This window comes from Glossina fuscipes, unplaced genomic scaffold (assembly GCF_014805625.2).
Source record: "Glossina fuscipes isolate IAEA_lab_2018 unplaced genomic scaffold, Yale_Gfus_2 115, whole genome shotgun sequence".
Lineage (NCBI taxonomy): Eukaryota > Metazoa > Arthropoda > Insecta > Diptera > Glossinidae > Glossina > Glossina fuscipes.
The window spans coordinates 1,702,669-1,729,819 of NW_023998458.1; the positions used below are offsets into that span (position 1 = coordinate 1,702,669).

General features: G+C 34.2%; 1 protein-coding gene across 1 annotated transcript in view; it reads left to right on the forward strand.

The window, feature by feature from the left end:
- Nucleotides 1–27,151, forward strand: part of LOC119640135 (protein Skeletor, isoforms B/C) — a 71,557-nt gene that overhangs the window by 22,409 nt on the left and 21,997 nt on the right. The window contains exons 2-3 of the mRNA XM_038037972.1: nt 5,991–6,067; nt 6,237–6,388. Coding sequence (XP_037893900.1) covers nt 5,991–6,067; nt 6,237–6,388 — 229 coding nt within the window. The remainder of the gene's footprint in view (nt 1–5,990; nt 6,068–6,236; nt 6,389–27,151) is intronic.

Sequence of the window (27,151 nt, forward strand, 5' to 3'; positions counted from 1 at the left end):
CTTTCTTCGTAGACTATCACGGATACAAGATAAGCATTTCCGTTCCATATTGTATGCGTGATCGTTCCTACCTGTAGAAAAGTGGAAGAGTGGCCGCGTCTATTCAATATTATGGAGTAATTTTATTTTTCATAGTCCTTTTACGGAAAACTTGTTTGTGTGGTGTAAGAGATTCAATTACACCCGTAGCTAATCTTTTTATGTCCTGTGTTTGCACGTTTCCCATTGTAATGAACTAGCAATAATTCGGATTCTCGATTGGATATGGATCTCATTGTCACATAAATAAGTAATCGATAGAAACAAGTGTTAATTAGAAGAAATACTTGTGAATGAAGCGAGTTCTTGGGCGGGTTTTGAAATTTCTTTATCATGGCCTTTGAATATATTATGGTCATTATGCCTTTAATGATTGTCTTAGTTCTACGGGCTTTTATAGTTGCATTGTATTGGGCCGACACTTAATATCTAGCAGTCAGATGATCCATCGAAATTCGAGTCGTCGTATGGATAGACAGATATGAGAAACTCTAGTGAACATTTTGTTTTGTTTATTTTTAGTCATTTGCTGCATTTCGGCACTTTTTTTGAATTGAGGGGGAAAGATAATAAATACTTCGGTGGCTGAATACTCGATTTATTTAAGGCTAGTAAAAATTATAACGTGTGCAATCGTATCGTGCACTTTCAGTATTCTATTATGCCCGCTTTTTGAAAATGGGCAAAAACTAAATTGTACGCTGATTATTAATAACTTCTAATTAGATATATGAATGCAAGGCAACAGTCGTGATACGCAGTAATTAACTGATAATATAGAGGCAGATCGCCGCAAATTATGAATTGGGTTGTGTAACATTAGAAGCTGATCAGTTTGTACGAATCTGATTCCTGGACATGTCTTCTCTTATTGGCTAACAATAATTGCTAGATGGCTGAATTATCACGACAGGGCAAGCAATTCATATTTTATTGATTTTCTTTCTGCTTGGCTAACCCATTGCATTATCTATCGTATTTAATTTTTTACTGGCGTGAAGTTAGCCCATTATGTGGGGACGACGTTTTTGTCCTTGCCAAAAGGTGGAATATCTTTGTATTTGGTTCGCATTGAGCGAGATAAGAAGTGCGACTATCAAGTCGATATCTCCGGCTTTATTCATTTGAGTTGAGAGTGCTCGACCCGATATTGGTGGTTCATGCACCTCCCAGATCATGGAGCCGCTCTCTATTCTCTTGCCACATTTCCATCCGTTCGACCTTACTCATCATGCTCATACATATGAGCGGTAGTGACTGGTCATAAAAAAAAGAAATTTTGTATCGCGTTAGTTGTCAGTTCATTATTCACTAAATATACCTATAATAGAGTTATCGTGGCAGTTAAATCTGTAACTTTTCAAATATATTTGCGTGGGGAGTTTCTCTTCTCACTTAAAGCCCACACATATACCTATACTTTATTATAAGACTTTTATATAATTTGCTTCTATCCATCAACGAACCAGAAAGTTGTATTAATTTCATCATTGCGTTTGTTCTTATCAGAAATTTGCTTACAATGTGTACATTCTTCACGAACAAAATCCTTTACCCACCATCTGACCGTCTCAAAAAATGGAGTCAGATGAAATACAAAAATTTAGTAAATATGCAAGATAAAGAACAGGTGCATATGAAGCATCTCCTAAGCAACGGTTTTCTCAAATTTCATTTTGTCCAGGCCCTTGCAAGTAAGTGTTGGCATCAAACGCGAAAAGCGAGCAAAGTGAATGCCCAACTTGATGTCTGATAGACAAAGGCAGGGAAGGAACTTGATGATTAACACTCAATCGACTTTTAAGGCATAGGCCAACAAATGCAAATGACTGGTTGGTTAAGCTACTAATTGTCGACGAATTTTGGGTTTTCTATGAAACCCACCACAGAATTGTAATTCAATTTTCACAAGGCGGCTTCACGACACCAGAAATCGAGCGTATCAAAATGACCTTTAAAAAGATGACAGCCACTAACTCTGGAATAGAGTTGTGCTCAAGTATATCGGCAAGTTGAAGGTGAAATTGATTAGCACAGAGATTAGTAAGATCAATTGTGACCATGTTTTGAATCAAGACAATCGAATGAACAAACCCGTTTGATTTCTGCATTGAAAAACCGTCAGCTTTCTGGAAAAGTACAGTTTCACTATGTGTTGCAAATGTGGTTCCAAACAGGTCGCTCCAATATTCGCCAGAATATTGAAGCCCAGTGTAGAAGACTGGAAAGTGATAAATAACGGCTCACTAACGCTATCATCATGATTAAATAAATCGTACAGGCGGCGGGTATTCATGATTCGTTCCTGCTTTCCTACTGGTTTATCCTCATTCTGTGCAGCATTTTCTTTTATGCCATTTCACTCTCAAATTCGTCCCCTCTCGTGCTCTCCTTATTGTCCTCTCATGTGATACGACTATTTTTCAGTTTGTTTGTTATGCTTTATTTTCGCTACGTTGTAGCGTTGTAGCACTTGTTGTTATTGCTTCATTTCTATACGAATTTTGTTTAACAAAAATTTTTTTCTCTTCTTTTTTTTTTTAAATAAATATCCTTGAGCACGTATAGGCACGTGTTTCATAAATTTGTATATCTCTGAATATGATGAAATGTTTACGAATATATATATGTATGTGTATGCACGTAACATTGAGATTAATGTACGCATTAGTAGATTTAATGCATATCACAAGCATATCACGTTTGGATTTTATTCCTTTTTTTTTTTTCTTTTGATTGTTATTTTTCTTTCGGTAGAGTGAGTCAGAGTCGGCCTTTTGTAAACTATTATTAAGAGGGAAAAGGCATTGTTTGGCACAAATATATTTGCAAATCTAACTTGCGAATCTTAAAGCTTATTATTTAAGATACGCGATCTAGTTACAAATCTATTGCTTCTCTTGAAAGAATTCTAGAAACCTTACCTTGGCCGAGTACTGGGTAATAGGCATAAAAAACGCGGCATAACGTATTCCATTAATCCCAATCAGCGATCGAAAGCGCCCATCATTCCGAAGCAGGTACTAATCAAGTGTGATATCACTACCTCCTGCCTGATGAATGAGGGAAATTTCTTGGTTTTCCTCGAATCGCCTTACTCCGTTGATTATTTTGTACGAGAGGTTTGTGACTTTTTTGGCATTAGAAAGTTGCGGGTATTAATCACAGACTTTAATTCTGTGCATGTGTATTAAAGATGCATATTTTTACTCCTTATTGCTATCAGAACTTCAATAATTTTGTCAGACAAACAAACGAACATAAATGCAGTCTAACGGCTTATTTAATTTTTTCTCCTCACTTCTAGTATTGCCGAACTAAACATGTAAGCATATGATAGTTCGCCTTCACACTCAAATTTACTTAATTCATTTTTTTTTTTGGTTTTTCTGTGATCCGCTCTTCAGGGTATGGCCCTTGTGGCACGATGGCGATCAGGAAGGGTTATAGGAAGATCGTTTGACTTGAAATTGGAGAAATCAAGTACGGTGGACACTCCTGAATTTATTTGGTGGACACATTTAGTTTATCTTCGTAGAAGGCTAGCTCGTAATATATATGCACATAAGATTAACAAAACGCACATTACACCGATGCTCAGGGGCATCGAGAGTTCTGGACACATTCTTTCGTCGCCCATGAGCACTTGAGCCCTTCGCTGTGTATGGTCGAGGGTCTCTAAGTAAAGTTTTTGCTTTAATTTTGGCTGATTATAGGCGGTATATATTTTTCGCCTCGCTTTATATATCTTAGCCCTTGAGTGCGACTTTCAATAACACTTCAAACAGATTTTCTTCCCAGCGAACATCGCTTTGCATTCTCCTGCCCAGACCATCAAAGCTTGACAATTCTTCTAGATTAACACCACCAAAAAAGGGGAGCCTATGCGTCACTTTTCCTGGGCGTTAGGAGACAGCTTTGGGTTTTAGTGGCATTAAAGCTTACCCTGTTTACCCGACCAAAGGAAAAATATAAGAGTCGTTGCTCTTATGATGCTTATGATCAGCGGCAGTTACGCGGCTCTGATGCTTATATTCAATTATAGATCGACTTTCATTCCTTTTTTAAAAACATATTGAGATTACTTTACTACTTGAAACCGCTTTTTTTGTATGAAATATGTATATATATATATGAAATATATATATTAATATATATATATATGAACATCAAATTTTAGCTGTTTGTTAAAATAATTCAGGTTTTACTAGTTGTTAAACGCGAACGACAGGCTAGAGTTTTGCCTTACGGGAGGTTTGTCATTTAATATTTTTCTCCATAATCCGTCGCTTTTTGAGGTTTGTGGTAGTATCTGACACAAATTGATCTACCGATTCAGTTTACATGGAAGCTTTGCTCTCTGAAGGAGTTTTGTTGCCAAAGCCCCATTTCCCTCAACATTTACGTGATATGTCAAGGCAACCTTGAACAAAAAAGTATAACGCGCCATTCCTGTCATGTTACGCAAAAGACGGCTGTTATCAACCTCGCCATTGTTCTTTGAAGATGCAACGAATAAGGGTATACTTAGTGATAAGAAAGTAGTTGTATTCACTAACAATTCCTCCAATAATATTGGTCTTTAGAGAACAAGAAAGGCAAGCCGTCGCAGTTCATATTCCTTGTTAAATTCCTAGCTAATGCCTATTTGGCTGAAGCTATAAACCAAAAAAGCCACAGACAAGAAAGTGATTTTTATCGCTAAAAATGATTTTGATTCAGAAGCCACAAGTTTCCTCGTCAACTTTCCGAATGTGTGCATTTAAGTTAACATGGCTGTGGTTCAGCTTTCGAGCTAACATAACCTTATTTACGTACAAGTTCATTTTTTTGCTGTATTAAGCTGTAAACTATACGATCTACAGTTCCTAAGAAAAACTTTTTACAGATGACTTCGGGTCGCTACCTATCGGATCCTTGCGAATGGAATACGAATTCTTAGGTCATTTGTACATTTTTCAGCCTAAAAGCATTAAAAACTTCTTAGATCAATTCTCTTCGACTGTTCTTCACGGGGCTTAAATTCGTCCATTTCACGTAAATTGCCGACAGCTGTCGTAAAGAGTTTAGTGTTTCTTGAGAGATGGGAAGGCTTGATATTTATTTGCCAAAAGGCAAGCGATGGTAAAGCGCAACAACATAATCCCAAGAAAGAGCAAACAAAAGCAGGATTCCCCTAAGAAAGAGAAGAACTTGTATATCTATCTCTAGGTGGCTTTATTTTCTAGAAGATAATAAGGTATAAGTATGGAGTGGACTTACACTGAATTAAACACCGAACGATAGTGAAGAACAGCAACATAACCAAAAAACTGTTCTTATATCTATCTGCAGATCAGGCATGGGCAATCGCCTCCCCATGAATACGTTCAAAATTTCAAATAATTCAGTTTGCTCGCACATAGCAATACTGCAAATGAATTGTATCAGCCTTCATTACCGGCTTAGCTGTGTAGCTATCAAATATAAAATGTGCAAGAATGCCGCAGTTTCGATAATAGTTGGATCCTTGTTCGGGCCCCGTCGTGACAGTGAAATTAAATTTGGCCCGTTGATGAAAAGAGTTGCCCATAGTGGCTGTAGATGGCTTAATCTTCTCGATAAAAGTAAAACATAAGTAGCATTTTTCGTAAAAATTTCTCAGACTGTGCTGAATTAAGCAGCAAGCGAAAGTGAAAGGCAACCGTGTAATTTCTGAACGTCCGTAATTACGTATGAGTAAAATCTTTCGTAAACTTTATTTAGACCGATCGACTTGTATCGAATTAATGACGAAATGAAACGTGGGAGCTACGAAGTAGTCTCAAGAGGTTTCTTATATCCATCTAATAATTATAGATGGATTTCTCTTGCAGATGGAAATAAGATATGAATAAAATGTTTTATAAATTTTATTTTAACTAAATTTAAGACTTAAAATAATATATTTAATATTTTTATTTTAATTGCAGCATATGGCCGTGCACCACCTGAACCCTATTATGGTCGTTACGTCGGACAATTTACAAATTTCGCTCATGGTATTAAGGTAAGTACGTATGAATATCACTTTCAAATCTTTTTCTTATACGAACGCACGTATCGTATGAAATGAAAATTCTTTTTTTTTGGAAGAACATTGGGAGGAGAGGAGGGAGTGGGTTTAGTTGGTCTCCATATTATGTAAAAGAAAAACTAAATTATCTTCTTTCACAAAGGGTTCCGTTTATGCTGTGGATGAATCAACACTTTTTGTCAAATCTTTCGCTTACGATGGTACGGGACCGGATGCATTCTTTTGGGTTGGCAAAACACCGCGTCCAAGTCCCGAAGGATATATTATACCCTACCCAGAGGATTATATGGGAATGTAAGTACATTAAAAGTTGTACACACGCACACACATACATATTCAGATACACTTGTTTACTTGTGGCTTTTCATATTCCATATGAAATGCATTCGCTTCAACACATGTTGACGCCGAAGCGCATTTCCGTTACGTATATGAGATGAGAGAGAGTTGAGAGTTTACGATGATGTTGTTGTATTATATTGTATTGGAGTGCTAGATGTAAGTTTTCTATATATTTGGACCAAAACAAAAAAAAAAAAAAAACAGAAAAGAAAAAAACAAGAGAAATGGGTTACAGAATATATTTGTACACAGAAACACCCAGCGGGTGGTGCATTGGTGGTGAAACAGGCGTTGGTGGTGCCTGTTGTATTGTTAAGCAATGTATGAGTTTGCGGTTATTTGCGAAAATGCTTTTTAAGCATTTTTTATTTCTCATGTGTATAAGCAAGTTTGTATGTCTGTCTGCCTTTTTGTGTTCCTTTTTTTTCGATTTTTTTTACACTTTATTTTTTTTTTTGTTTTGAAAACCATTAAAAAAAAAAAAAAAAACTGAACGAAAATTTATGGTGCGTTGATATTATATAAAGTTCCTGTAAGTGTCTAAATGTCTAAAGAGAAATTCGTGCACAATGGATTCGCAAGTCAAGTATTATGAACAGAACGCACATATATGCGGCTTTTTTTTCTTGTTGTACAAGTAAGTTAGCATAAAGAAAGAGTGGGTAAAAGAATAGAAGAAAATTCTTAAAACGTATATCACTGCTCAGTTACGCACGGTTTGACAGTGGTAACCACTTTGATAAATTAAAAAGATTTCTCATTTTTAAGTTAATATATGTAACAAGTGCGCACACACAAAAAACACACGCAAATAAGGAATCCAACATATATATATTGTATGTCAAAGTATCTGCTATTTATCAAATTTTTTTCGTTACATTTCTATGGTTTTTTTTCTTAATTCATTGCCTTAGTAGTAATAACTAGCCAAGGCGTGAAATATCCATATAAAAATATAATAAAAGATGCATACCATATGTACATGTATGTATGTGTGTACGTATGTATGTACGTATGTATATATGTATGTATATATGTATAAAAAGAAAATCCACTTGTGATATTAATGGACTATTTTTCCTTACTGTTACTGTCGTTTTAAAATGTAACCTTTCTTAAGTGCAAACATCAAGGCTACCGAATGTTCTATGTGTACATCGGTTTGTGTGCATTTTGTGGAAGCACGAGCAATGAATGATTCTTAGTGGAATCAGTTCAGGTGGTGATGTATGATCTTAATCCTTCATCTTTAAGTTGCTTAATTGACATCGTTTGTCGTTACAAAAATAAAGAAAAAGAAAAAAGGAAAAAAAAGAAAAAAAACGAAAATAGAAAAACAACAAACAAAATGAATGTTGAACATACGATGCCTTCACCTTAATCTTTTCATATACATGCATGTATTCGCTTGTACGCGTTTCATTCTCTACAGCTTAAGGATTAATGTGTGCAATGATTATTGTTTTATCATTTACTTAGCTCAAAATTGTAGCATAAAAACTGTGAAAAATAATTTCAAACAATATGTACTTACAACCAATTTTGAATATCTAACGCATTCAATGTCAGTTCACTTACATAGAGCACACGTTAAAAAAAACACATATGTGTACATAAATACATCTAAAGGTCATGCGAGAAATTTTGGATCAAATGACAGATAAATTTCGCATATAGCTTGCAAGCTGCTCTAATGAAAAAAAGAAAAAATGTCGTCATATTTGAAGAATTTTATCGGCTTTAACAACGATTGGTCGACCAAAACTTGCCGCATATTTAATATCATCACAAAACAACCAAGCCTTGTTTTCAAAGCTCCATCGCTTTCAACTGAGTTAATAAATGTTACAATTATAAAGTTTTCTTCTTGTTTTTTCTAATTAGATGATCATTTAGGCGACGCTTTCTATACGAGTAGCACGATGACGGTCAAGAAAAAGAGACGAAGGAGAAAGAGATAGAGAGATGATGCATCGTAGTTGCCTTTACTGATTGAGTACTTTAAACTCTATCGAACTGAATTTTGAATTTGCGAACATTAACTTGGCAGCCCCGATTCTTATAGCTTCATTGAGGTAGTGTTGCCAGGGTTGTGTGGTATTGAAACTATCTATTGGGAAAAACATCATGAACTTTTCCTTGACTATGACCTAATCTATTACGTAAACAATAAAAACAATTAGACGAGAGAGATAGACAAGAAAAGAGAAAAACCACCGAAATTTCTTTCTTGGCAGTCCACTAGTGTGTAAATTACATAAGAGCTCATAAATGAAGCTGTAATTATATAAATAATATAAGAAAGAAGTGTAGAGTAAGGTAGCAGTGTGCACAACAGATGCATGTTAAACTAAATCTACTTCTCTCTCTAAATCGCTTAAAATCAGCCAAAAATGTTCAAAATCCTGCTCAGCTCTATCTTCAAGAAATTCTAAAAGATGAAATGATCAAATAGTATGTTTATAGACGCCATCGAGGCGAAGTGGTGGCTTACTGATAATAACACTTTATTGCTTAAAAATTTGATGATATTTAGCTGACAAAAAGCCCAATGGATTCGTAAGCGATCCGTTAACCATAAATAAGAATTTTCATCAGTGCTTGTGTAGTGGTAAGCAAAAATAATTTTTTTTTTGGGCTTATGGGGATATTAACAGATAAGAGTTTTCATAATCTTTCACAAACTTAAGTAAAATTAATACTTTTAGCTATAACTGACTGCTTTCTGCTTAATTCCAAGGCTAGTGCAGCAAGAGTTCAAACGGATAATGAAAAATGCACCCCAAAGTGTAGCTAACTGTAATGTTAATTAGGTGAACCATTAGTGAGGACGGTTTAAACATTTTACCCTTATCGTCCCACTTGCGGATTTTTTAAAGGCATCCTTGACACATTTTCGTCGCTCGAATTTCTTTGCTTACTTAAAAGACGCTTTCGAAATTAAAATAGCTCAGCGTGGAATTTGCAATTAAGGTTAAGATTTGCTTGAATTTAGTTGCGAAGTGTAGCAAGTTTCATATAGCAAAGTACTGAGAAACGTTCACAAATATTCATTTGTGCTACTAACCCTCACCATCAGGCCACGTTGAGTCTTTGACGAGCATTTGAACTTTGAACTTAAATATTTTGATTAGTTCACATTGCATATACTTTACTTGAAGTCAACAATTGGCCCAAAATTTGGACAGGTATGTGTTGAGAAAGTGTGCAGGAGCATAACTGCACACACATATTAATTGATTCCTTTACGAGCCGTGAACTGAACTAAAGTTTATGCAGACCTACAATGCATTTGTAATGTCTGTTCAAATTTGATGACTGAATGGTTTTGCACGCGCAATGGTGTTGAAAATCACATAAATCGGCCAAGGGTTATGCCTGTAGGGACATCGTGGTGTGGTTTGTTAAAAAAAGACGACCCGATAGTTTAATTTGGATTAAGTAGTAGTTTAGAGCAGCGGCAAAGGTTATATAGAAGTGATAAATGCTTTTGCGATTGTCAGACAGACAATAAAAGAAAAAGCTTACTCCGATGTGTAACATATATATGTGCCCATAATTATTAAATTGGTCTAAGTCAAGATTAAAAAAAAATGAGTTTATCGGTTATTTCACACACACCTTATTTTAAGCTAAATTAATTTAATGTAATTTTTATGATGTCCACAAAATTGAACCATTAGGTAGCGATTCAACACTATATGGAATTCATCAAGTGTTAATTATGAAAGTGGTCTAAGTCGAAAATTTAAAGAAATTATATGAACATAATTTTTAATTCCTGAAGGGATGAAAAATCGAAGCATGCAGTAATGAGTTGTTGCAAAATGCCGAACGAGCTAGGAATTGTCTTGCCGGTGGATCAGAAAAAGGCAAAGGAAAATCCCAGGGTGTATTACGGATTCGCATTTGATTTGCAACAAACACACGCGTGTCCAAAACTTTCTGTTTCGTTAGCCTATTATAAGTGAAACATGCACGCATACAACCTTGGTTTCTACAATTTCCGCGATGACAATTCCAAGATGTATGTAGGGCACGAAACTACAGCTTCAAGAGCTGCACATCAAGTAGTATCATCTATTTTGACGCATATGGAAGATAGTAGTTACAACTACTCAAAAGCATGTAATAGCTTACAATGATGCTTGTTCAGACCAAAATCGTCACATTAAAGTAGCATTGACATGGAAGAAAATTGTTCAGTCATCAAATAAAAATATTGAAATGATAGACAACAAATTTTTGGCATCTGTGATTTTCGTTTGATAGAAATGAAAATAAAAAAAGCAAATTACATTCCACGTTTTGGATTTTTCACCTAAAAAAGGAAGAACAAAATTATACGAAAATATGAAATTACTTTCATTATGCATCACTAGACCGGTAACGGAAGAAAAAACATAAAAATATTTGCTATCATAAGTCCCTCGAGGTTTTTAGGAACATTTTAAAAATCTTAAGACCTCGTAATAATAAAAATGGATTAACTTTTAAAAATAATTATTGATGAATATTTACATCAATTATTTCTTTAAAATTATTGTTTCTAATAAAACTCATAGTTTTTAACTGCATTAAGTCATTTATAGGACATTCAGTTAATTTTGGAAATGGTCTAATTCAGTGTAAACAATATTTTTGTATGAAATTCATGCAAAACTTCATACTCATGATAAATACCGGTTAACCAAGACTGGATAGAATTCTAAATTAAAATATCGGAAAATATAAAAATATATTTCGATTTGTTCAAATGCAGAAATTCTTTGAATATTTAGGAAACAAGAAATATACTTGACTTAGGCAACTTTCATATAACCACCGCGAAACACTTCTTACCATCCCGCTTATAATATTTCGTGTAGAAAGCAAAATTTCTTTTTTTTTTTTTTTCTTATAAATAATTGGGTTTTTTGTATAAAACTCACGTACCTTTCTGAAGTTACATGAAATTTGTATTATTTTCAGTTGTGTTTTATGTTCATTTCATGTTACGATAAAAACGTGATTTTGACATGCGCTTTATATTATATTTATAAACAAAACTTCGATTGCTTTGTTGTCTTATGCATATATACAGCAATGATAGATATAAAATATATATTTGCATCGCGATTTATAGATGGCAATGCCTCTATGTATTTATGGGAGTGAGTATAAATATATGTATATATACATTACACATATACATACATATCTATATACATTTGGACATGTTTGGACAAAGGTATTACAAATTTTTTATAAGAATTTGTTTTTGCTTTTCCTTTTTTTATTTGATATATTTTTAAGACTCGTAATAAATTACGAATCATTGAACTTTAGAATTATTTATCCATTATATTATATATTAAATGGGTGTGCGAGAGCATATTTAATTCAGTAAATTCTTGGGCAGCCTCTTGCTCTCTATGGAGCAATCAACTGAAATTTATCCCTTGGCTGTGACGGATGAAATTTTCAATAAAAATAAAATTCAAGATAACATTTCAGATAAGGTTGAACATGTGCGCAAGCTTTCGACCATAAAAAAACAAAATATTTGAGAGATCGGGGAAAACACTTTTTCTAAGCATACTTAGAGTCTCCTACAAGCATCCTATCCAAAGTATTTGCAACGTAACATTTCCTGTCCAAAATTCACTCAATAAAGGCTTACTAGGTGCTAAAGGATACTCTTGCGCATGTATTAAACAAGCCGGATTTGCACCGGACAACCGAGAATATATTTTCATCATTCGAGGGTATTATTAGTGAGGTTCTGCGTGATATAAAATAACTCAAAAATGAAGTCCCATCTCTTGATTGCGCACAAAAATGCTTCAAATTCTGTTAAGATATGCTGGTGATCGCCAGTTATGCATGAGAAACGAGTTAGCACAATAAATTTACCTATGGCTTACAGAGGCCTGAGCATTTCTTTAAGAGGGGTTTATAAAGTGATTTAACCTCTAATCTTATCCAAATAGATTAGATTAATAAATGAAAAAATTTTTTCCAACAAAATGTCCATAAAAACTGTGTAGGAAATCAAGAAAACATAGACAAGTGTCAGATGTGCTGAGGCAGGGTTGGGTTCTAGGTGTGGCGTACATCCGCAAAAGCTAACCATATAGTTACCACAACTGGTGCAGAGTATACTTCAACATATTGAAAAATAACATTGTATTCAATGTCCATCATCGGTTAGATAGTCTTCCCGTTCATGTGGCTGAACATGAATTCGGTGCTGCATCTGATCCTTTGAGGCTGTCTCCGGACACATTAAATGGTCTAGATGTCGCCATAATAATTAAAACGTACCTTGGAAGCGCAAAAGGAGAACTATTCGGTTAATCGATTCAATTCCGTCAATATCTCGCAAGCGGTTAACCTATCAAGCAGCTCGATGATAATGTTTAAGAGCAAAATTTGTCAAGTTTTTGGAATTATAAAAATAGAAACAACGGTTCTTTTGACGTTCTCTTCGGCTTCGGATTATCGATATTATTCACTTAAAAGCAAGTAAAACATTGCATTGGAGTAGGGCCGACTATCAGCGACCCTCGCGCCCAACTAAAACAACTAATACAATTCTTTACTTACTGTCGTGATAAGATACAGAAAAAGCCAAGAACTACATGTACGTGATCCAAATTTACTCCGGTGAATTTCTACGTCAAATTACTACTACATAAAATATCAAGAATTAAACTCTTGTGCATTATCAAGGGTTAGATTTCATGAGAACCCTTATACGTTGTAAAGTCCAAAGAGCGGAGTTACATGGTCCAAATTTGATGCAATTAACTTTTTTATCAAGTGCCCTTGTTATAGATCAAATTTTTCCAAGAACTATTGAAAAGTAAAACTTTCTTCTAACTAAAGGCTTACTTTTCGTGGGCACATTTACATCAGAAATGGTTGAGTAAATTGGTTCATGCAGATTAAATTTTTCCTATATTCCATTAAAATATCTCAAAAATTTGTGTCCTGCAGCTGCAACACAAAAATATCAAAATTCATGGATAGACATCAGATATATGGACTGACAAGCTAAAATCGATTTAAAAAAATAATTGAAAGTGGATCTCCCTTAAGTCCCTTTATATTTTACACATACCCACACAAACTTGTTGTATACTTGTACCGCAAATGCTGCATCGTATAATAGTGATATATCAATGAGAATTCTTACCATCTTGCTGCCAGCAGATGATAAAGTATATCTATATATATATACATTATATAAAGTGAAAATTCCTTTTAAGTTTTTTGCATGTATACTCAGCTCTACACTCTCTCGCATTTTCTAATAATCATCAACTGGTGGTAACTACTCAATTAAATTGAAATTATGGTATAACAATTTCACGTTGGACGGGTGGCGAAGACTTTATACACATATTTCATACAAAAATTTTATGCTGACACCAGAAATTTTATGACTAGTGGCGGTAAAACATACGATGATGAATAATGATGTACATGCATATTGCATGATTTTTATGCATGAAATTTTTTTGGGGGAGTGTACACACCTGAATCGTGTTCATGTCAAAATGGTAAATGATAGCAGTGGGAGTGAATAGTCATTGAGTTAGAGTTGGTTGGCTGGGTGTAATGAAAATTTGCCACTTTCACTGAGACCATCATAAAATGAAATTGATGTCTTTCAACTAACTACCCTCGTAAAAATATGGATGTGCTCGAGTGTAGATGAATGCATACGAAAATCATATTTTGTACATGCAATCATGTCACTGCTGATGATAAATGATAATCACATTATGAACATAACATAAGCAATTGTAACTAATTGTATTTACATAACACGATCCAAATTGGTAATAATTTTTACATAATATAATGTATAATATATATCCATACATATATAAGCATGTTAGCATAATGCAAATGCGTAATATTTTCGTGGTCGTAAAAGTTCCCCTGTTTTTCAAAACTATTTATTTATTGATTTGTTAGTCGGGACTCTTTGTCTAGTCGGCCACTCAGGCGGACCCGTTTTGTTTTATAATCCCTAAGTTGTGTGGATGTATGCAACACCCAGAAGGAGTTGAGATATTCACAGCTTTAATTTATATGTATATACATATATATATACATATATATATATATATATCACAGCACTCAATAAATCTCCAATCTTTAACTTTCTTTATTTCTACACTCAGCTGCCATGTTTGTCTCTCTTATCCAAGAAATATTGACGCGGTAATCTTCCAAGTCGACTCTTGCCTTTTGGGTAGCTTTGAACGGCTTCTTCCTGTTGCTTGTAAATTTAACTCTGGAGTACAGCAATGAGTCCATGTTTCGCCCATGGTCATGGAAATGTCTTTTTGGTTCGGTGTAAACGAACACGCGGTACACACTTCTAACAACGCTTTCTCATAGATAAACGTTCACACACTCTGATATCATTAAGGTGTTAATTATCTCATGCAAATTCATTCGTTCTTCCAAAGCGATCTTTTTATGCTTTCTGAAACAAGTATCGAATACGGTGGACAAGAGCGCTTAGCGTCATCGATCTAAAGGTTTCGCAATAACTAAAGTCTAAACAATCAATAAATATCATTTCGATGAATAAAATATAAAATCTACAATAAATATTGATTTAAAGTATAAAGCGAATGTTTATTAGAATTATTTCAAAGTTCAGGTTAAGAAATGCTTGGATAGATCCGTCACAATAAAACGGATACAGTTCGTGGTAATGGCCGTTCAAGATGCAGAGAAGCACAGACTAATCTACAGTCAACATATAGCGATGGTCGGCAGGCTAAAACCAAAAAACTTATCCTCATATGAGATGTTTAAGAAAATTTCCATTCCGAAGCCCAATGAATATATATTAAGTTGATTATTCTTTTTATTATACTTTATGAATTACTCGGCGATTGTCATATATTCAATCATATCTGTTACTAAAATTTCGTTTTGAGGAGGCAGATAACAAAAATACTCCATGATTGTTGTATATTCTGAGCCTATATAGTCATGTCCGTCTCTCTGTCCGCTGTCTGCTATTGGAATTTGCGGTTTGAGGAAGCAGATAACAAAAGCACTCTGTGATTGTAGTATATTTTGAGCCCATACAGTCGTGTCTGTCTGCATGCCCGCTATCTATTATTAGAATTTTCCCTTTGGGGTGACAAAACTGATTTCTTTCAAATGAAATTCTGATATGAAATATCTAATCGATTTCAGTTCTTTAATCTTATAAGCTAAATTAAGCTGAAATGAAATTAATTGTAATTTTCGCAATGAATGAAGTCTGATATTAACGTAACACATTCATTAAAATTAGGCAATTAACGCAAGAAATTAAGAAAGAACCCCAAAGCTTAGTATAGTAATAATAGTAGTAGTAATAATATCGCTAGAGTTGAGTTAAAGTAAAATTTCAAACATTTGCTGATTGAGTTTGCGAATATTTGTTGTTCATTATAATGCGATTTGCATAAAATCATCTTATGTATGTCCGTATATGTGTATGTATTTCGAAGTAAGGAACATAATGAATTTAAATTTACTATGCAAATGAGCAATAACAACAACAGCAACGACAACAACATCAGTAACAACAATAAAAACAATAGAGTTACAAGAATAGCTACTGAAATATAAGCGGTAGAACAATATAAGTTGAGTAAGTTCTTCTCTTCCGTACAACTGCCTACGACAGAACAACAGACAATGTTGCGTAGCAATGCATTGCAACACAATAGCGAAACGTTTTGACAGAAAGAACGTATCAATGGTGAAATGGGCGGTTAAATCGACACATAGCGTAACATGGCAACAAACTTAACATGGGAACAAGGTTAGGGTTGGCGAGAGAGTGCTATACTCATTTCCAGGCACAACAACAGCAACAACATAAAACGCTTTGTTAATCAGGCTTCTGCTTGCTCCTTTTTTTTTCTAAGCTTTCATCCTTTACAAAATTCTAATTTAATTACTTATGCTTAGTGCATCCATTGTCACGTCCATTGTTATAAAAAGAAGTGATAGATAGAAGTTGTAGCGGCAGCTGAGTGGCAGTTATTTTTTTTTTTTTTGCTGTTATGGTTACTGGCTGCTAGTATTTACATTCAGTTTTTACACTTGCACTTTCCTTTTATTCGCGTATATAGATATGTGAAACTTTGGGTGAAAAAAAGATAAAGGAGCCGACGCCCATTTCCAACCCTTCTGAGAAGCTTATGTTACCTTATAAATTTTTATTTGTTTCATTCTTTTGTATTATAATAAATTATCGCTTGAAAATTTAAGCGTGATACTGAGAAGGTTTTGCGGCAGATCGTATTCTTTACGTATCTCTATATATCAACTACTTTTTCGTATTAACCCTATCTCTGGCATCTTTAAGTTCTCAACCGATTGACATCAAGTTTCTATTTCAACTGGATACAATATTCAAAAGCGCTTGGGATAGATCCATTTCAGGATCACTTCCTGAAATGATTTGGGCTTGTTTGTCCGTCTTCTGTTCAACCCAAAGATGAAAATACTTCAAATGTTTTGATGAAGTTTGGGCCCATAAACGGATGCTATTGAAAAATATTAGGGTCGGACCACTTCTTGGATCACTTCCCATATAAAGCATTATATTAGAAAGTTTTTATATGAATAACTGTATTAGGCGAAATAGCGTAGGGTATTTAATCGTGAGGAAAGGCCCGCTATAATGTTTTTACTCGTTTTAAGCATGTTAGTGTGAAAAATTTTTGGACAATATTTTGATTTGGACTTTCATAATTAAATTCGTAAGTATCGTCCATAATTTCGTGCTCACAAGGTGATGAAGTCGACGAATAATCTTTGAAAGGAAACAGGAGCAGGGAATACTTGCTGCCAACATAGATAGATTTGTGGTTAAATTAAGGAAATCGTCAATGGTCACTGAGAAGGGTTAGCACCATTTATAAATAAAAAAGTTTAAGTGGATAACCAAAAATAGTCAAGGTGGAATATAAAAATAAAGCTCGTCGGAGTTTGCCATCGAGTAGTTACCTAAGAGTGGACCATACAGGCATATTTGTAAGGAAACGCAATACGTAGATACGAAATAAAAATCTTTGAAGATTAGTAAATGAATCATTAATCGATGAATGCTCAAAACTAACTCGATTTGATTCCCATGAACACAAGTATTCCTAGATCATCATTTTCTTACAAAAACCAGAACAAATAATTATTATTTCTATTAAATAATGAACACTACTGCCTGCAAATGTATAGAAACCAATCGAACGTCGTCTCAGACGTAGGATACGGAGTCAAAGGATAATGCCAAAAAGTTAATATAACAAGCATGTTAAAAAGCTTCACATGGGCAAGGTCGACCAAGTTGTCCAGGTCTATTGCTCACATACTTTCGTCGCAAAATAACAAAGACTTGTATCTCTATAAGAACCCTTGTGTGGTAGAGGACTCGAAAAATAGATCTATATGGTTGAAACTTGATACAGCGCATCCATCTTCGTTCTCATCACGAAAAAATTAGATCTTGTTGCCGTATAAAGGCTTATTGTTTGTAAAAAAATCTATATGAGGGAAGGTTCAAAATATAGTTCTCTCCGGCCCTAGTTTGCCGCTTTCAGTTAATACGCTTGAATATTATGTTTTAGCGATATTTCTCGACAAACACTGAAAATCGCATGTTTTTTTTTTATATCACGATTTTCTTAGAATCTGGCGAATAAAATTTCATCAAAGAATCTTGATAATCACAAACTATACGTTTGAAGACAAAAATAAATGAACACCCATTAGACAGAGGGACGGGTAGATGTGATTTAGTCGAATCGCAGATCATAATAAAAAGAGGGCGGGTGGACGGTTTTTTTAAATTCTTCTGAGTGTTGTTTACATTCCCACAAACTTCATATACGCTTGTAACAAGCAACAAGCGTTGGATAGCATAAGAAATAAATATTGGAACTTCAGTTCCTATATTCGTTAAATAGGTTCATAGATAGCAGATTCGCCTTCAGCAAAGCAGAAAACGGAAATAATATCCTAAGAAAGATAATATAATAATATAAATATTTTTATCAATAACTTACGGCTTGTAACAGCTACGCATATCAAGATTGACGCAAGTATTTATTGGAAACATTTCAACAGTCTCGGCAGGCTGTGGTATTAATAAATTATATTATAAGGTAGTGGATTTCCAAGATTCGTGATGAAGTGAATGTCGAAGCTTTGTTTTAAGTTCACTTGTATTGTGTTATGGAGGCGTGTACACTTGTAATTGTACGATAAATGGCAGCAGTCATTACGCCCAAGATGTACTTGCTGTTATGCGCACCGCATATTAAGCTTATGTCGTTGAGTAATATGCGTTTACATATCGTGTCCATAAACAGGTGAATTTCTTTTAGACTCAGTTACTACGTATTCCTCATCATGAGGCTTTCAAATGCAATTTCGTTATTTTTTCACTTTAAGCGAAAGCAAAAATTTAAAAAAAAAAATGCTTATAAATCTTTTATGATGTATTTGTGGTTTTATGAGTCACACAGACAGACGGAAAAACGTACATAAGTCGATTCAGTTAATCGTATGCTCTGACATATTATTATGAATGCGTAATGTCGCTTTTATAAAATTTAATAACGTTTTTATCCATTTAAAGGGTTAAACATGCAATCATTAAATCTTCTTCGCCTTACCGATGAGTATTTCAAAATATTTAAACAAAACACCGCACGCTATGTGTTTAATGATCAATTAAAAATGATTGGCAAATTTAAAGAAAAAAAAAAAAAAAACTGAAACGCTTTGTAACTGACTAGTGAAATAGCTCAGTGAGCGAATAATTGACGTATACTGTACACCCTCTACCCACGCGTGACATTTATCGCCGTTACGTATATGTATAAATACATTTCAGTTTATTCAGCGTAGGTTTAAATTTTAAAAGCTCGATGTTCATTTAAGTCTCTATCCATATGCCATTAACATCAAGCATGCTACAGCATATACGTGTGGCCAACAGAATTAATATACTATATGTTATTTTATGGTGGTGGAGGGTGTCCTTTTCCATTTTCCTCCTATTATATTTTTTATTTATGTTATGTTAATTGGTTTTACAAATATTGTACGTATAAACAAAAATTTAAAAGAAGTTCAGTCCAAATATAGTTCGTGCCTTCAGCTGGACAGTGAAAAAGGTGTACGTGGCGTGTGGACTTTTTATTTTTCCCGAAATATGTATGACACCTTCCTCGAAGCTCTCCTGATACGCCCTTTTTCATAAGGCCTTGAGCCCTTTAAGCAATGCGTTCTTTATCTCCTTCATCATATACAGTAGAACAGTCAAGAGCCGGTATAATTGTCAGCTCTATTGCTCTAGGCCCGTTATAGTACAGATGTTATAATACGGTGTTATAATTATTTTGACGCTTTAGTTCTTCTCAGAGGATCTCAGTTGAATTGCCACTTGGCCACTCAATGACATTCAAATTATGCTCCCGCAACGATGCTTTCGCCAAATTGGATGAATGTCTCGGAATATTGTCCTGCTGAAATTTCTATACCACTGAGGAGGGATAGATATATGTAACGGATCGACACCCTCCCATAACTTAAAATAGGAAAGCCTGAATTTATATTTATTTCATCGATCCAAAGTGTATTTGTCCGGTTTTACGTCGCCTTCCGTTGCGCGCTGGTTTTTTGTGGGTTAAAACAAAGTCTTAACTTTTCTAAGCAAAGGAATTTTCCGAGCTATTTCTCCTGGTAGATTGACACTCACCAATTGTCGCAATTGCTTTACACGATTTGAAGGAAACTCGCTTTGCTAAAGTTATCAAGTGATTATCGGGAGTAAGAAAAGCTTTTTTAATTGGTATTTTTTAACTTAATGTAATGTTTAAAATAAATGTAAACATAAATACAAATGTAATATAAATAATAAATAACAAATAAGTATAATAACAAATAAGTATAAATATAAACAAACACACGGAGGTAGTTACGCGTACACAACCAACGCATAACTCTATTTAAAGCATATAGCTGATGTGAAGACGACAAGTAACTGATAAATTTTTTATGGACTGAAATTGAGTTTTATCCTGTGAGGCGATCTTTACAATAAAGTGCAGATCAATAGCTAAACAAAACAGCGTTAGTAATATCGATACAAATACCACCGATATTTCCTAGGCAAGGCTGAGACTCTACCTTCTCTGTATCACGGAAGAAGGCCGACTTGGTCGCCATACTCTAAAAAAAAACAAAAAGTTTGCTTTATATCACACAGCGTATTTATGCGTAGTGACAATGAATGCACTTATGCTGAAATCAATGCACATCAGTTAGCATAAAATTCTTTTTAAAGCTAACGAATGGAATAAAAGTCCCGTTTTTAAATATAAAATTTTATTTAAAAAGAAAATTTTAATTAATTCTATGTAAAAGTTTTCTTAATTTTTACATAAACGTTGCGTTTACATAGAATATATCTAATGGCAACGCTTTAGTTATTTTTATTAAACGTTCTACTAATGGCTTAATAATGATGACATGTTTTTTTTCTTTGTTGCTATTTTTATTTTCATTAATTTGCATAAGATTGCGTTCATTGCTTCCTTTTATTTATGATTTATATCAACGCCAAAAATGTTTAATAATTTAATAAACGTAAAACAAGGACAAAACCCCAATGACAACACAATGCCATCATAACAGAAACTCACTTATAAAGCATGCTTTGCACGTTTCTTTCACTTTTCGATAATGATGACGGTGCGCCTGCATTAAGCTGGAGTATGAGTAATGCAATATAAAGCGTAAAAGCAATACTCTTATTATTATTATTATTATTATTATTATTATGATTATTATCAATGGCACATTCACAAACACTCTCTGCTGACGCCTTTTTATCAGTCAACTTTACAACCAACTAAATAACTGTAATAGTAAGACCTGTCGACCATGTAATCAACCGCTGTCTATTATTCATGGGTGTTTTCCATGTTCTTGGATTTGCTTACTGACAGCCGAACAAACTGACGAACGGACAGACAGATAGACAGACAGACAGACAGACAGCGACAAGGCATATTCGCGTATATACCGAGGGGCTTATAAAGACGATGAACAAACTAATAAAGCCCGACACGTGGCGTTAACAATGAAACGCATTAAAGTCGTTTGCAGCACAACAATTGCAAAGGAAAGCGTGATAGAATCCAACAACAGTGACAACGACAACAACAACAACAAAAAGAAAATAAAAAATTCATATAATAAGTTCCTTTGTAGAGTAAATCCTTCAAATTTTACACATACTATATATGTGTGGTATATACATTTGTATATATCTGTAGGTATGTCTATCAGATCGCTTTTTATTACGAAATTATTTATGTCTCTGCAACTAATAGTTCACCATTCAACGACATAGTTACCCTCGTAATGACCATTGATTATGACCGTTGTTGATATCAACACTCGACTATATAATTCGATTTTAATGTCGTATCGGATGCTTCCAACATATATAAATTCATTTAAATAATTAATCTGAAGATATATGTCTTCTTCAAGTCGTTTCATTTATCGTCTAATACATGCAACTATCTGATGGAACGCATTGGCAAAAACTAAGTGACCTTATTTTGTACGTAGGAGATGTTGGCCATAATTGAAGCTAATTTCATACGTCTCCTTTCAGATGAAAAATAGCTATCGAAATGTTTAATGTGATGACTTATTCACGTAAAATAATTGGTAGCAACTATACCGGTAATTGTCTGCAAAGATAAAAGCGAAATAAAGTTTCACGATAGCTATTAATTAGAGCCAGCGAATCAAATCAAATTTAAGGACACCTTTGCAAACGGGATAAATGTAAACGACCATATGCACATATTCATATGCATCCTTTTTTATACACTTCATCGGTTATGGCGTTTAAATAAAATCACGTTTTTATTTCTCTTTTATTTTTTTTTAATTTTACCAAACACTTGATAACACTTGGCTTGTTCCCTACACATGCAGGCAAAAGAGCGATTAGGAAGGACTATAGGTAGAGTATATTTGAGTTGAAAGTGGCAAAATCTGAAAGGAGGGGAAAATCACTGCAGGCAGGTTGCTCCAAGGCGATCATAGAGACGAGTCACGATAATGTGTGATGTGCATGCATATACGGGAAGGACGAGGGCGTGAAAACAATAAGAAAAAATCAAGTAATGCTGTTAGAAAAGTTAGTTATTGTATGTAAATCCTGATAATGGGTTATTCGGAAAGTCGTTTCGCTTCTTTTTTTTTCTCCAAGGACGATGTAGTTGCATTTTCTCACAGTGTAATTCGCATTTAGGTGGCACTAGCGGGGCTTGTTTATGAAAATGTTTATTTGATTTTAAGCAAAACTTTTTTCTTTGGACAAGGGCAATAATGCTGTCCAAGCAGGAAAAAAATTCAAATTTCTCGAATTCAGCCGATCACGATCACGAAAGAAAAAAAAAACCGAAATGGATTTCCGAACAACCTAACAAGAATGGAAAAGCTTTATTGAATCAATGGTGAGTGCATTGGATCATAAAATTTCTTATTCTCAGTGCAAACGAATCTGAAAAATGAAATGATCTAAACTAAAATATGAAATCTTTTCGGGAGGTAACACACACAGTCACGATGTTGCTCTTGCTATTACCATTTTTCGCTTTCTTAGAATTATCGTAGAAGTAACGCACACAAGTTTAAGAAATTTCATTAAAAACGAGGATTTAAAAAGCTTCCAGTAAATGAAAAAGGTAAAGTGCATGGGTCTAAAAACCAGCACTCGTTCCATGCATACTTTTTCGGGCGATTAACGCTTAGCAACACATTAACATACATATACGTTAAAATTGCAGGCTGATTATCGTTTGTTTACGGGTAGGGTCAGTGATTTTTAGAACACTTTCGCAATAAATATGATTTTTCATCGTACATATCCTCTCTTCAATTCATTTTCAAATCAACACAATTTTCAATAACACGAGAAATGTGAGAGAAAAATATTTTCATTTGAAAATATATATTAGGAATAATTGGCTTCCTTTGTACGCTCATCACATATGTAAGTAATGTGGTGCGAAGGAAAACAGCGGGAATATAGAGAGAAAAAGAAAATGAATTTCTTTATCGCATTTATTTTATCCAAAATTAAGGTTATACGAAAATAAAAATGCATGCATGCATGTGTGTGTATGTGTGTGTTTTTTTTTGTTTGTTTGTTTGTTTGTTAGAAAAAATCAACAACAAAACAAAAAGAAAAAAATAACGAAGAAATCAATATCGAAATAGTGACAAACGAAACGAACGATAAATCTTAAGGCAATTTAGTTAGCAAACATAATAAAGCATTGTTTGTGTGATGATGAACTCTTATGTACTTTTATTTTTGTAAATATATGAAAGCTTGCGCTAGTACAAGTTAGCACGTTATATAAACAAATCACAAAAAGCTGACAAGGTCATCTCATCATAGATGATATCAAGAAATAAAAGTGAGAAGATTTTCCGTTTTTTCTTCTTCTTGTTCTTTTTCTTTTGATTTTTTTATTTTTAATAACGGAAAAATTAACTTCTCTTCCTATATCTTTTTAATACTTTCTTATATTGAATTTGCGTGAAAACATCAATAGACGCGATGACGCGATGACGCGATGATGATCAATTCTTTTAATGTTGTTTTTATAGGTTCAAGTTATTCTGTTCTAATTCTGGTAATCATTATTAGTAAGGTATTTGCTTCGATTTGCTACAAAAGGTAATATGAAGAGACTTATGTCACTAAAATCCTGAAGGCAATGCAGTTACGTTTACCATAACTTATTTTTCATGTAAGCAAAAGTACAAATAATTTGTGGCAGAGATTGCTGACGCCTTGCTCGCTGGCAAGTTGGCGAAGGCACATTCATCGTTGTTTATCGTTCAAATATGAACCGAATTTTAGATTTTTGACGGAGTAAGCCACTAAACAAATATGTTAACAGCAAGCTGCACCACATTTAGGTTAAATAATTTTAGAAAAACTGATCGATTCTCCCCGAAATTCTTAGTATTGCGAAATAAGCTCTTTCAGCTAATAACATGTCGACAGACTAATGGCTTAGGTTGTGGTTGATTTTTGAATCAAGAAAAATCATTGCTTGTCCTTATGATCTCGTAAAGGATCGAGTTTTGTTTTTTAGTGACGACGCCTGCGGCAATTAACCTTAAGAAATATTTTAAGCCAAGAGGTATCACCTTGTTTGTCAACGATTCCAGTTGCAATGCTAAGATACTCCGAATGCTTATGCAGTATGATTAGAACCAATGCCACGAGTCGTTGCGTGTGATCAAAACCGTTTCACTTTTTGTTTTTTTTTTGTTTTCAATGACCTACGGATCTTTCCCACCCTTGCAAGTTCGTTAATGACTGAAAGTCTTTTATACATAGAATGTGTGTGTGTGAGGTAACTTTAGGTAACTGTTTGCAGAGATGATCGGCGCAGTCTAAAAACAAACTGCCTCTGCGATGTGTAGTACAATTTTAATAGAACGTTGTTGAGAAAGCCGTGTGTTACTGGACCTGATTGGCAGATAGGTTTATTTTGTAAGTAAAGCACAGTTCGCATTACGTGCATGGTCAAGAGAGCGCTTAAAAAAGCTTTCGTTATCTATAAGGATCTGAAATTTTTACTGTCGACAGACAGTTTCTAGGCGACACTTGCGTTTGATTACTGCAACGACTTTGCTAAGAAGTCCTTTTCTCGTCGTGATCTTTTTAACGGCTGTGTATGGGTTTGTTATGTTTGATTAACAGCCATATTCCTTATTTACCGTAGCTTTTCAATCTCCACAGCCTCAGTGTTTCGAACGCTTTGCATTATTTACAGACTTCTTCATTCTACGAAGCAGGAGAACAAGTCAAGTATAATGAGGTGTAAACATAGCACATATGGTATCTAATTTATCATCTTGAAGGACATTTTTAATTTCGTCCAGTTGTGCTTTTGTATGTGACAAAGTAGGCGTGCTGTGCTGCCTTTAAAAAAATTATGGAAAAATAAAGTTCTTTAATAATAAAAAAAAAAGATGACAAAACCAAGCCAACGAAGTCGATATGGCGTCCAAATTACTTATCCAAGTTCACTTCAAGACAAGCACAATAATCTCCCGAAAAATAATAAGGCGATAAAGAACTGTAAGGGTTTTTGTTGCCTTGAAAATCTTTCTGAAAATTCGTGGACCCGCCCACATTTACAGCCCAAGCAGACCACCAAGAACTTATTATAATTTCTCCTTAATTTAATGGTTTATTATGACAGTTGTATGTATTATTCAATTTCTCCCTATTCTTTTTTTTTCTTACCTAACCATCTATTAAATCAAATCTCAAGAGTACACAGGCTATACGTCTGATACCTTAAATCACAAAAAAAAAAAAAAAATTTATTTACTAACAGAAATCATCCACCCTCATCATCACTTGCTTAAGTATGTGTGTAAACTTCAATGAATATTTTCTCATTATTATTATTAACGATTTCTCTTCAATTATTTTCTTTTTTTGACAGAAAAGCAAATAGTCAGGTATTTATGTTGAACCATTATTACTCCCCACCAGTTTGCTTAAAAAGAAACGAATACAATAAGCTTTACGGGTATTATTGCGAAGCTTAAAAAAATCTAATGAAATCTTTATCTAAACCAAAATGTATTGTGAAGCGATACGTATCTTCTATGATATGAAATTTGTTTAGCACGCGTAACAGTCGCTCAAGTTTAAGTAGCGTTGTCTCTATACACGAAATGTTGGTAGAGTCAGTTATTAGTGTTGATTTAATCATATGGTAGCAGAAACCATAGGTAATCAGTTATACGAAAAGAGTTGTTTTTACAAAGATTTGTTCTTTAATTAGGTTTAAGAAGCTATCTTACGTCAGTGTTTTCAGTAGATTTTTCATTACGTCGTGGGTTTGGCCTATTTAAATAAAACCCCAGACAAGCTGACAAATAATCGCATCATTTCCGGCAGGTTTTCAAAGAATGTACATATAATTGATTTGCTATGCCTTTACCTCACTGCTACGAAATACTATTTTTTAATTTCAAACTTGTCGAAGCGGCTTGAAAGCAAAGTGATAAGCCTACTAGACGAGCTCTAAACATAACTTACTTACTTTAGATATAAAGTTTTTCTCCCAAGAACTACATGTATCGGGTGCCATTAACAAAGCGTCTTTTGTAGTTTAGCTCAACATTGGCCTATTTTTCTACTTCTTCCAGATTATACAACAACTGTAGAAAAAGTAGAAAGGTAAGCAAGTAAGAATTCCCCCTAAAAGAATTTTCGTTCACTAAGGAAATATTTGTTCCATATTCTAGATCTTTAGATTTGATAGGCTTGCAGTTGGCGTTCTTCGCCTAGTCTGGGTACGTTACGAACACAAAAGTTAACTAGTACCGCGACTAAGTAATCAGCATCAGGGAAGCATTTTTTTTTATTTTTGCAAAGTTCGACTTTATTTATTCACATAATCTTCTTTATGAGTAGCAAATCTAGTCCGATGTTTCTCTAAATTTTCTATGCCTTCTTTATAGAGCGATTTTGTTGAACCCTTAAACTTTACTTTTTGCAAGTAAATCATAGTTTTTCCATGCTGCATCCTTTTTAGATTTCCTGCCATATAATAGGATTCAGGCACT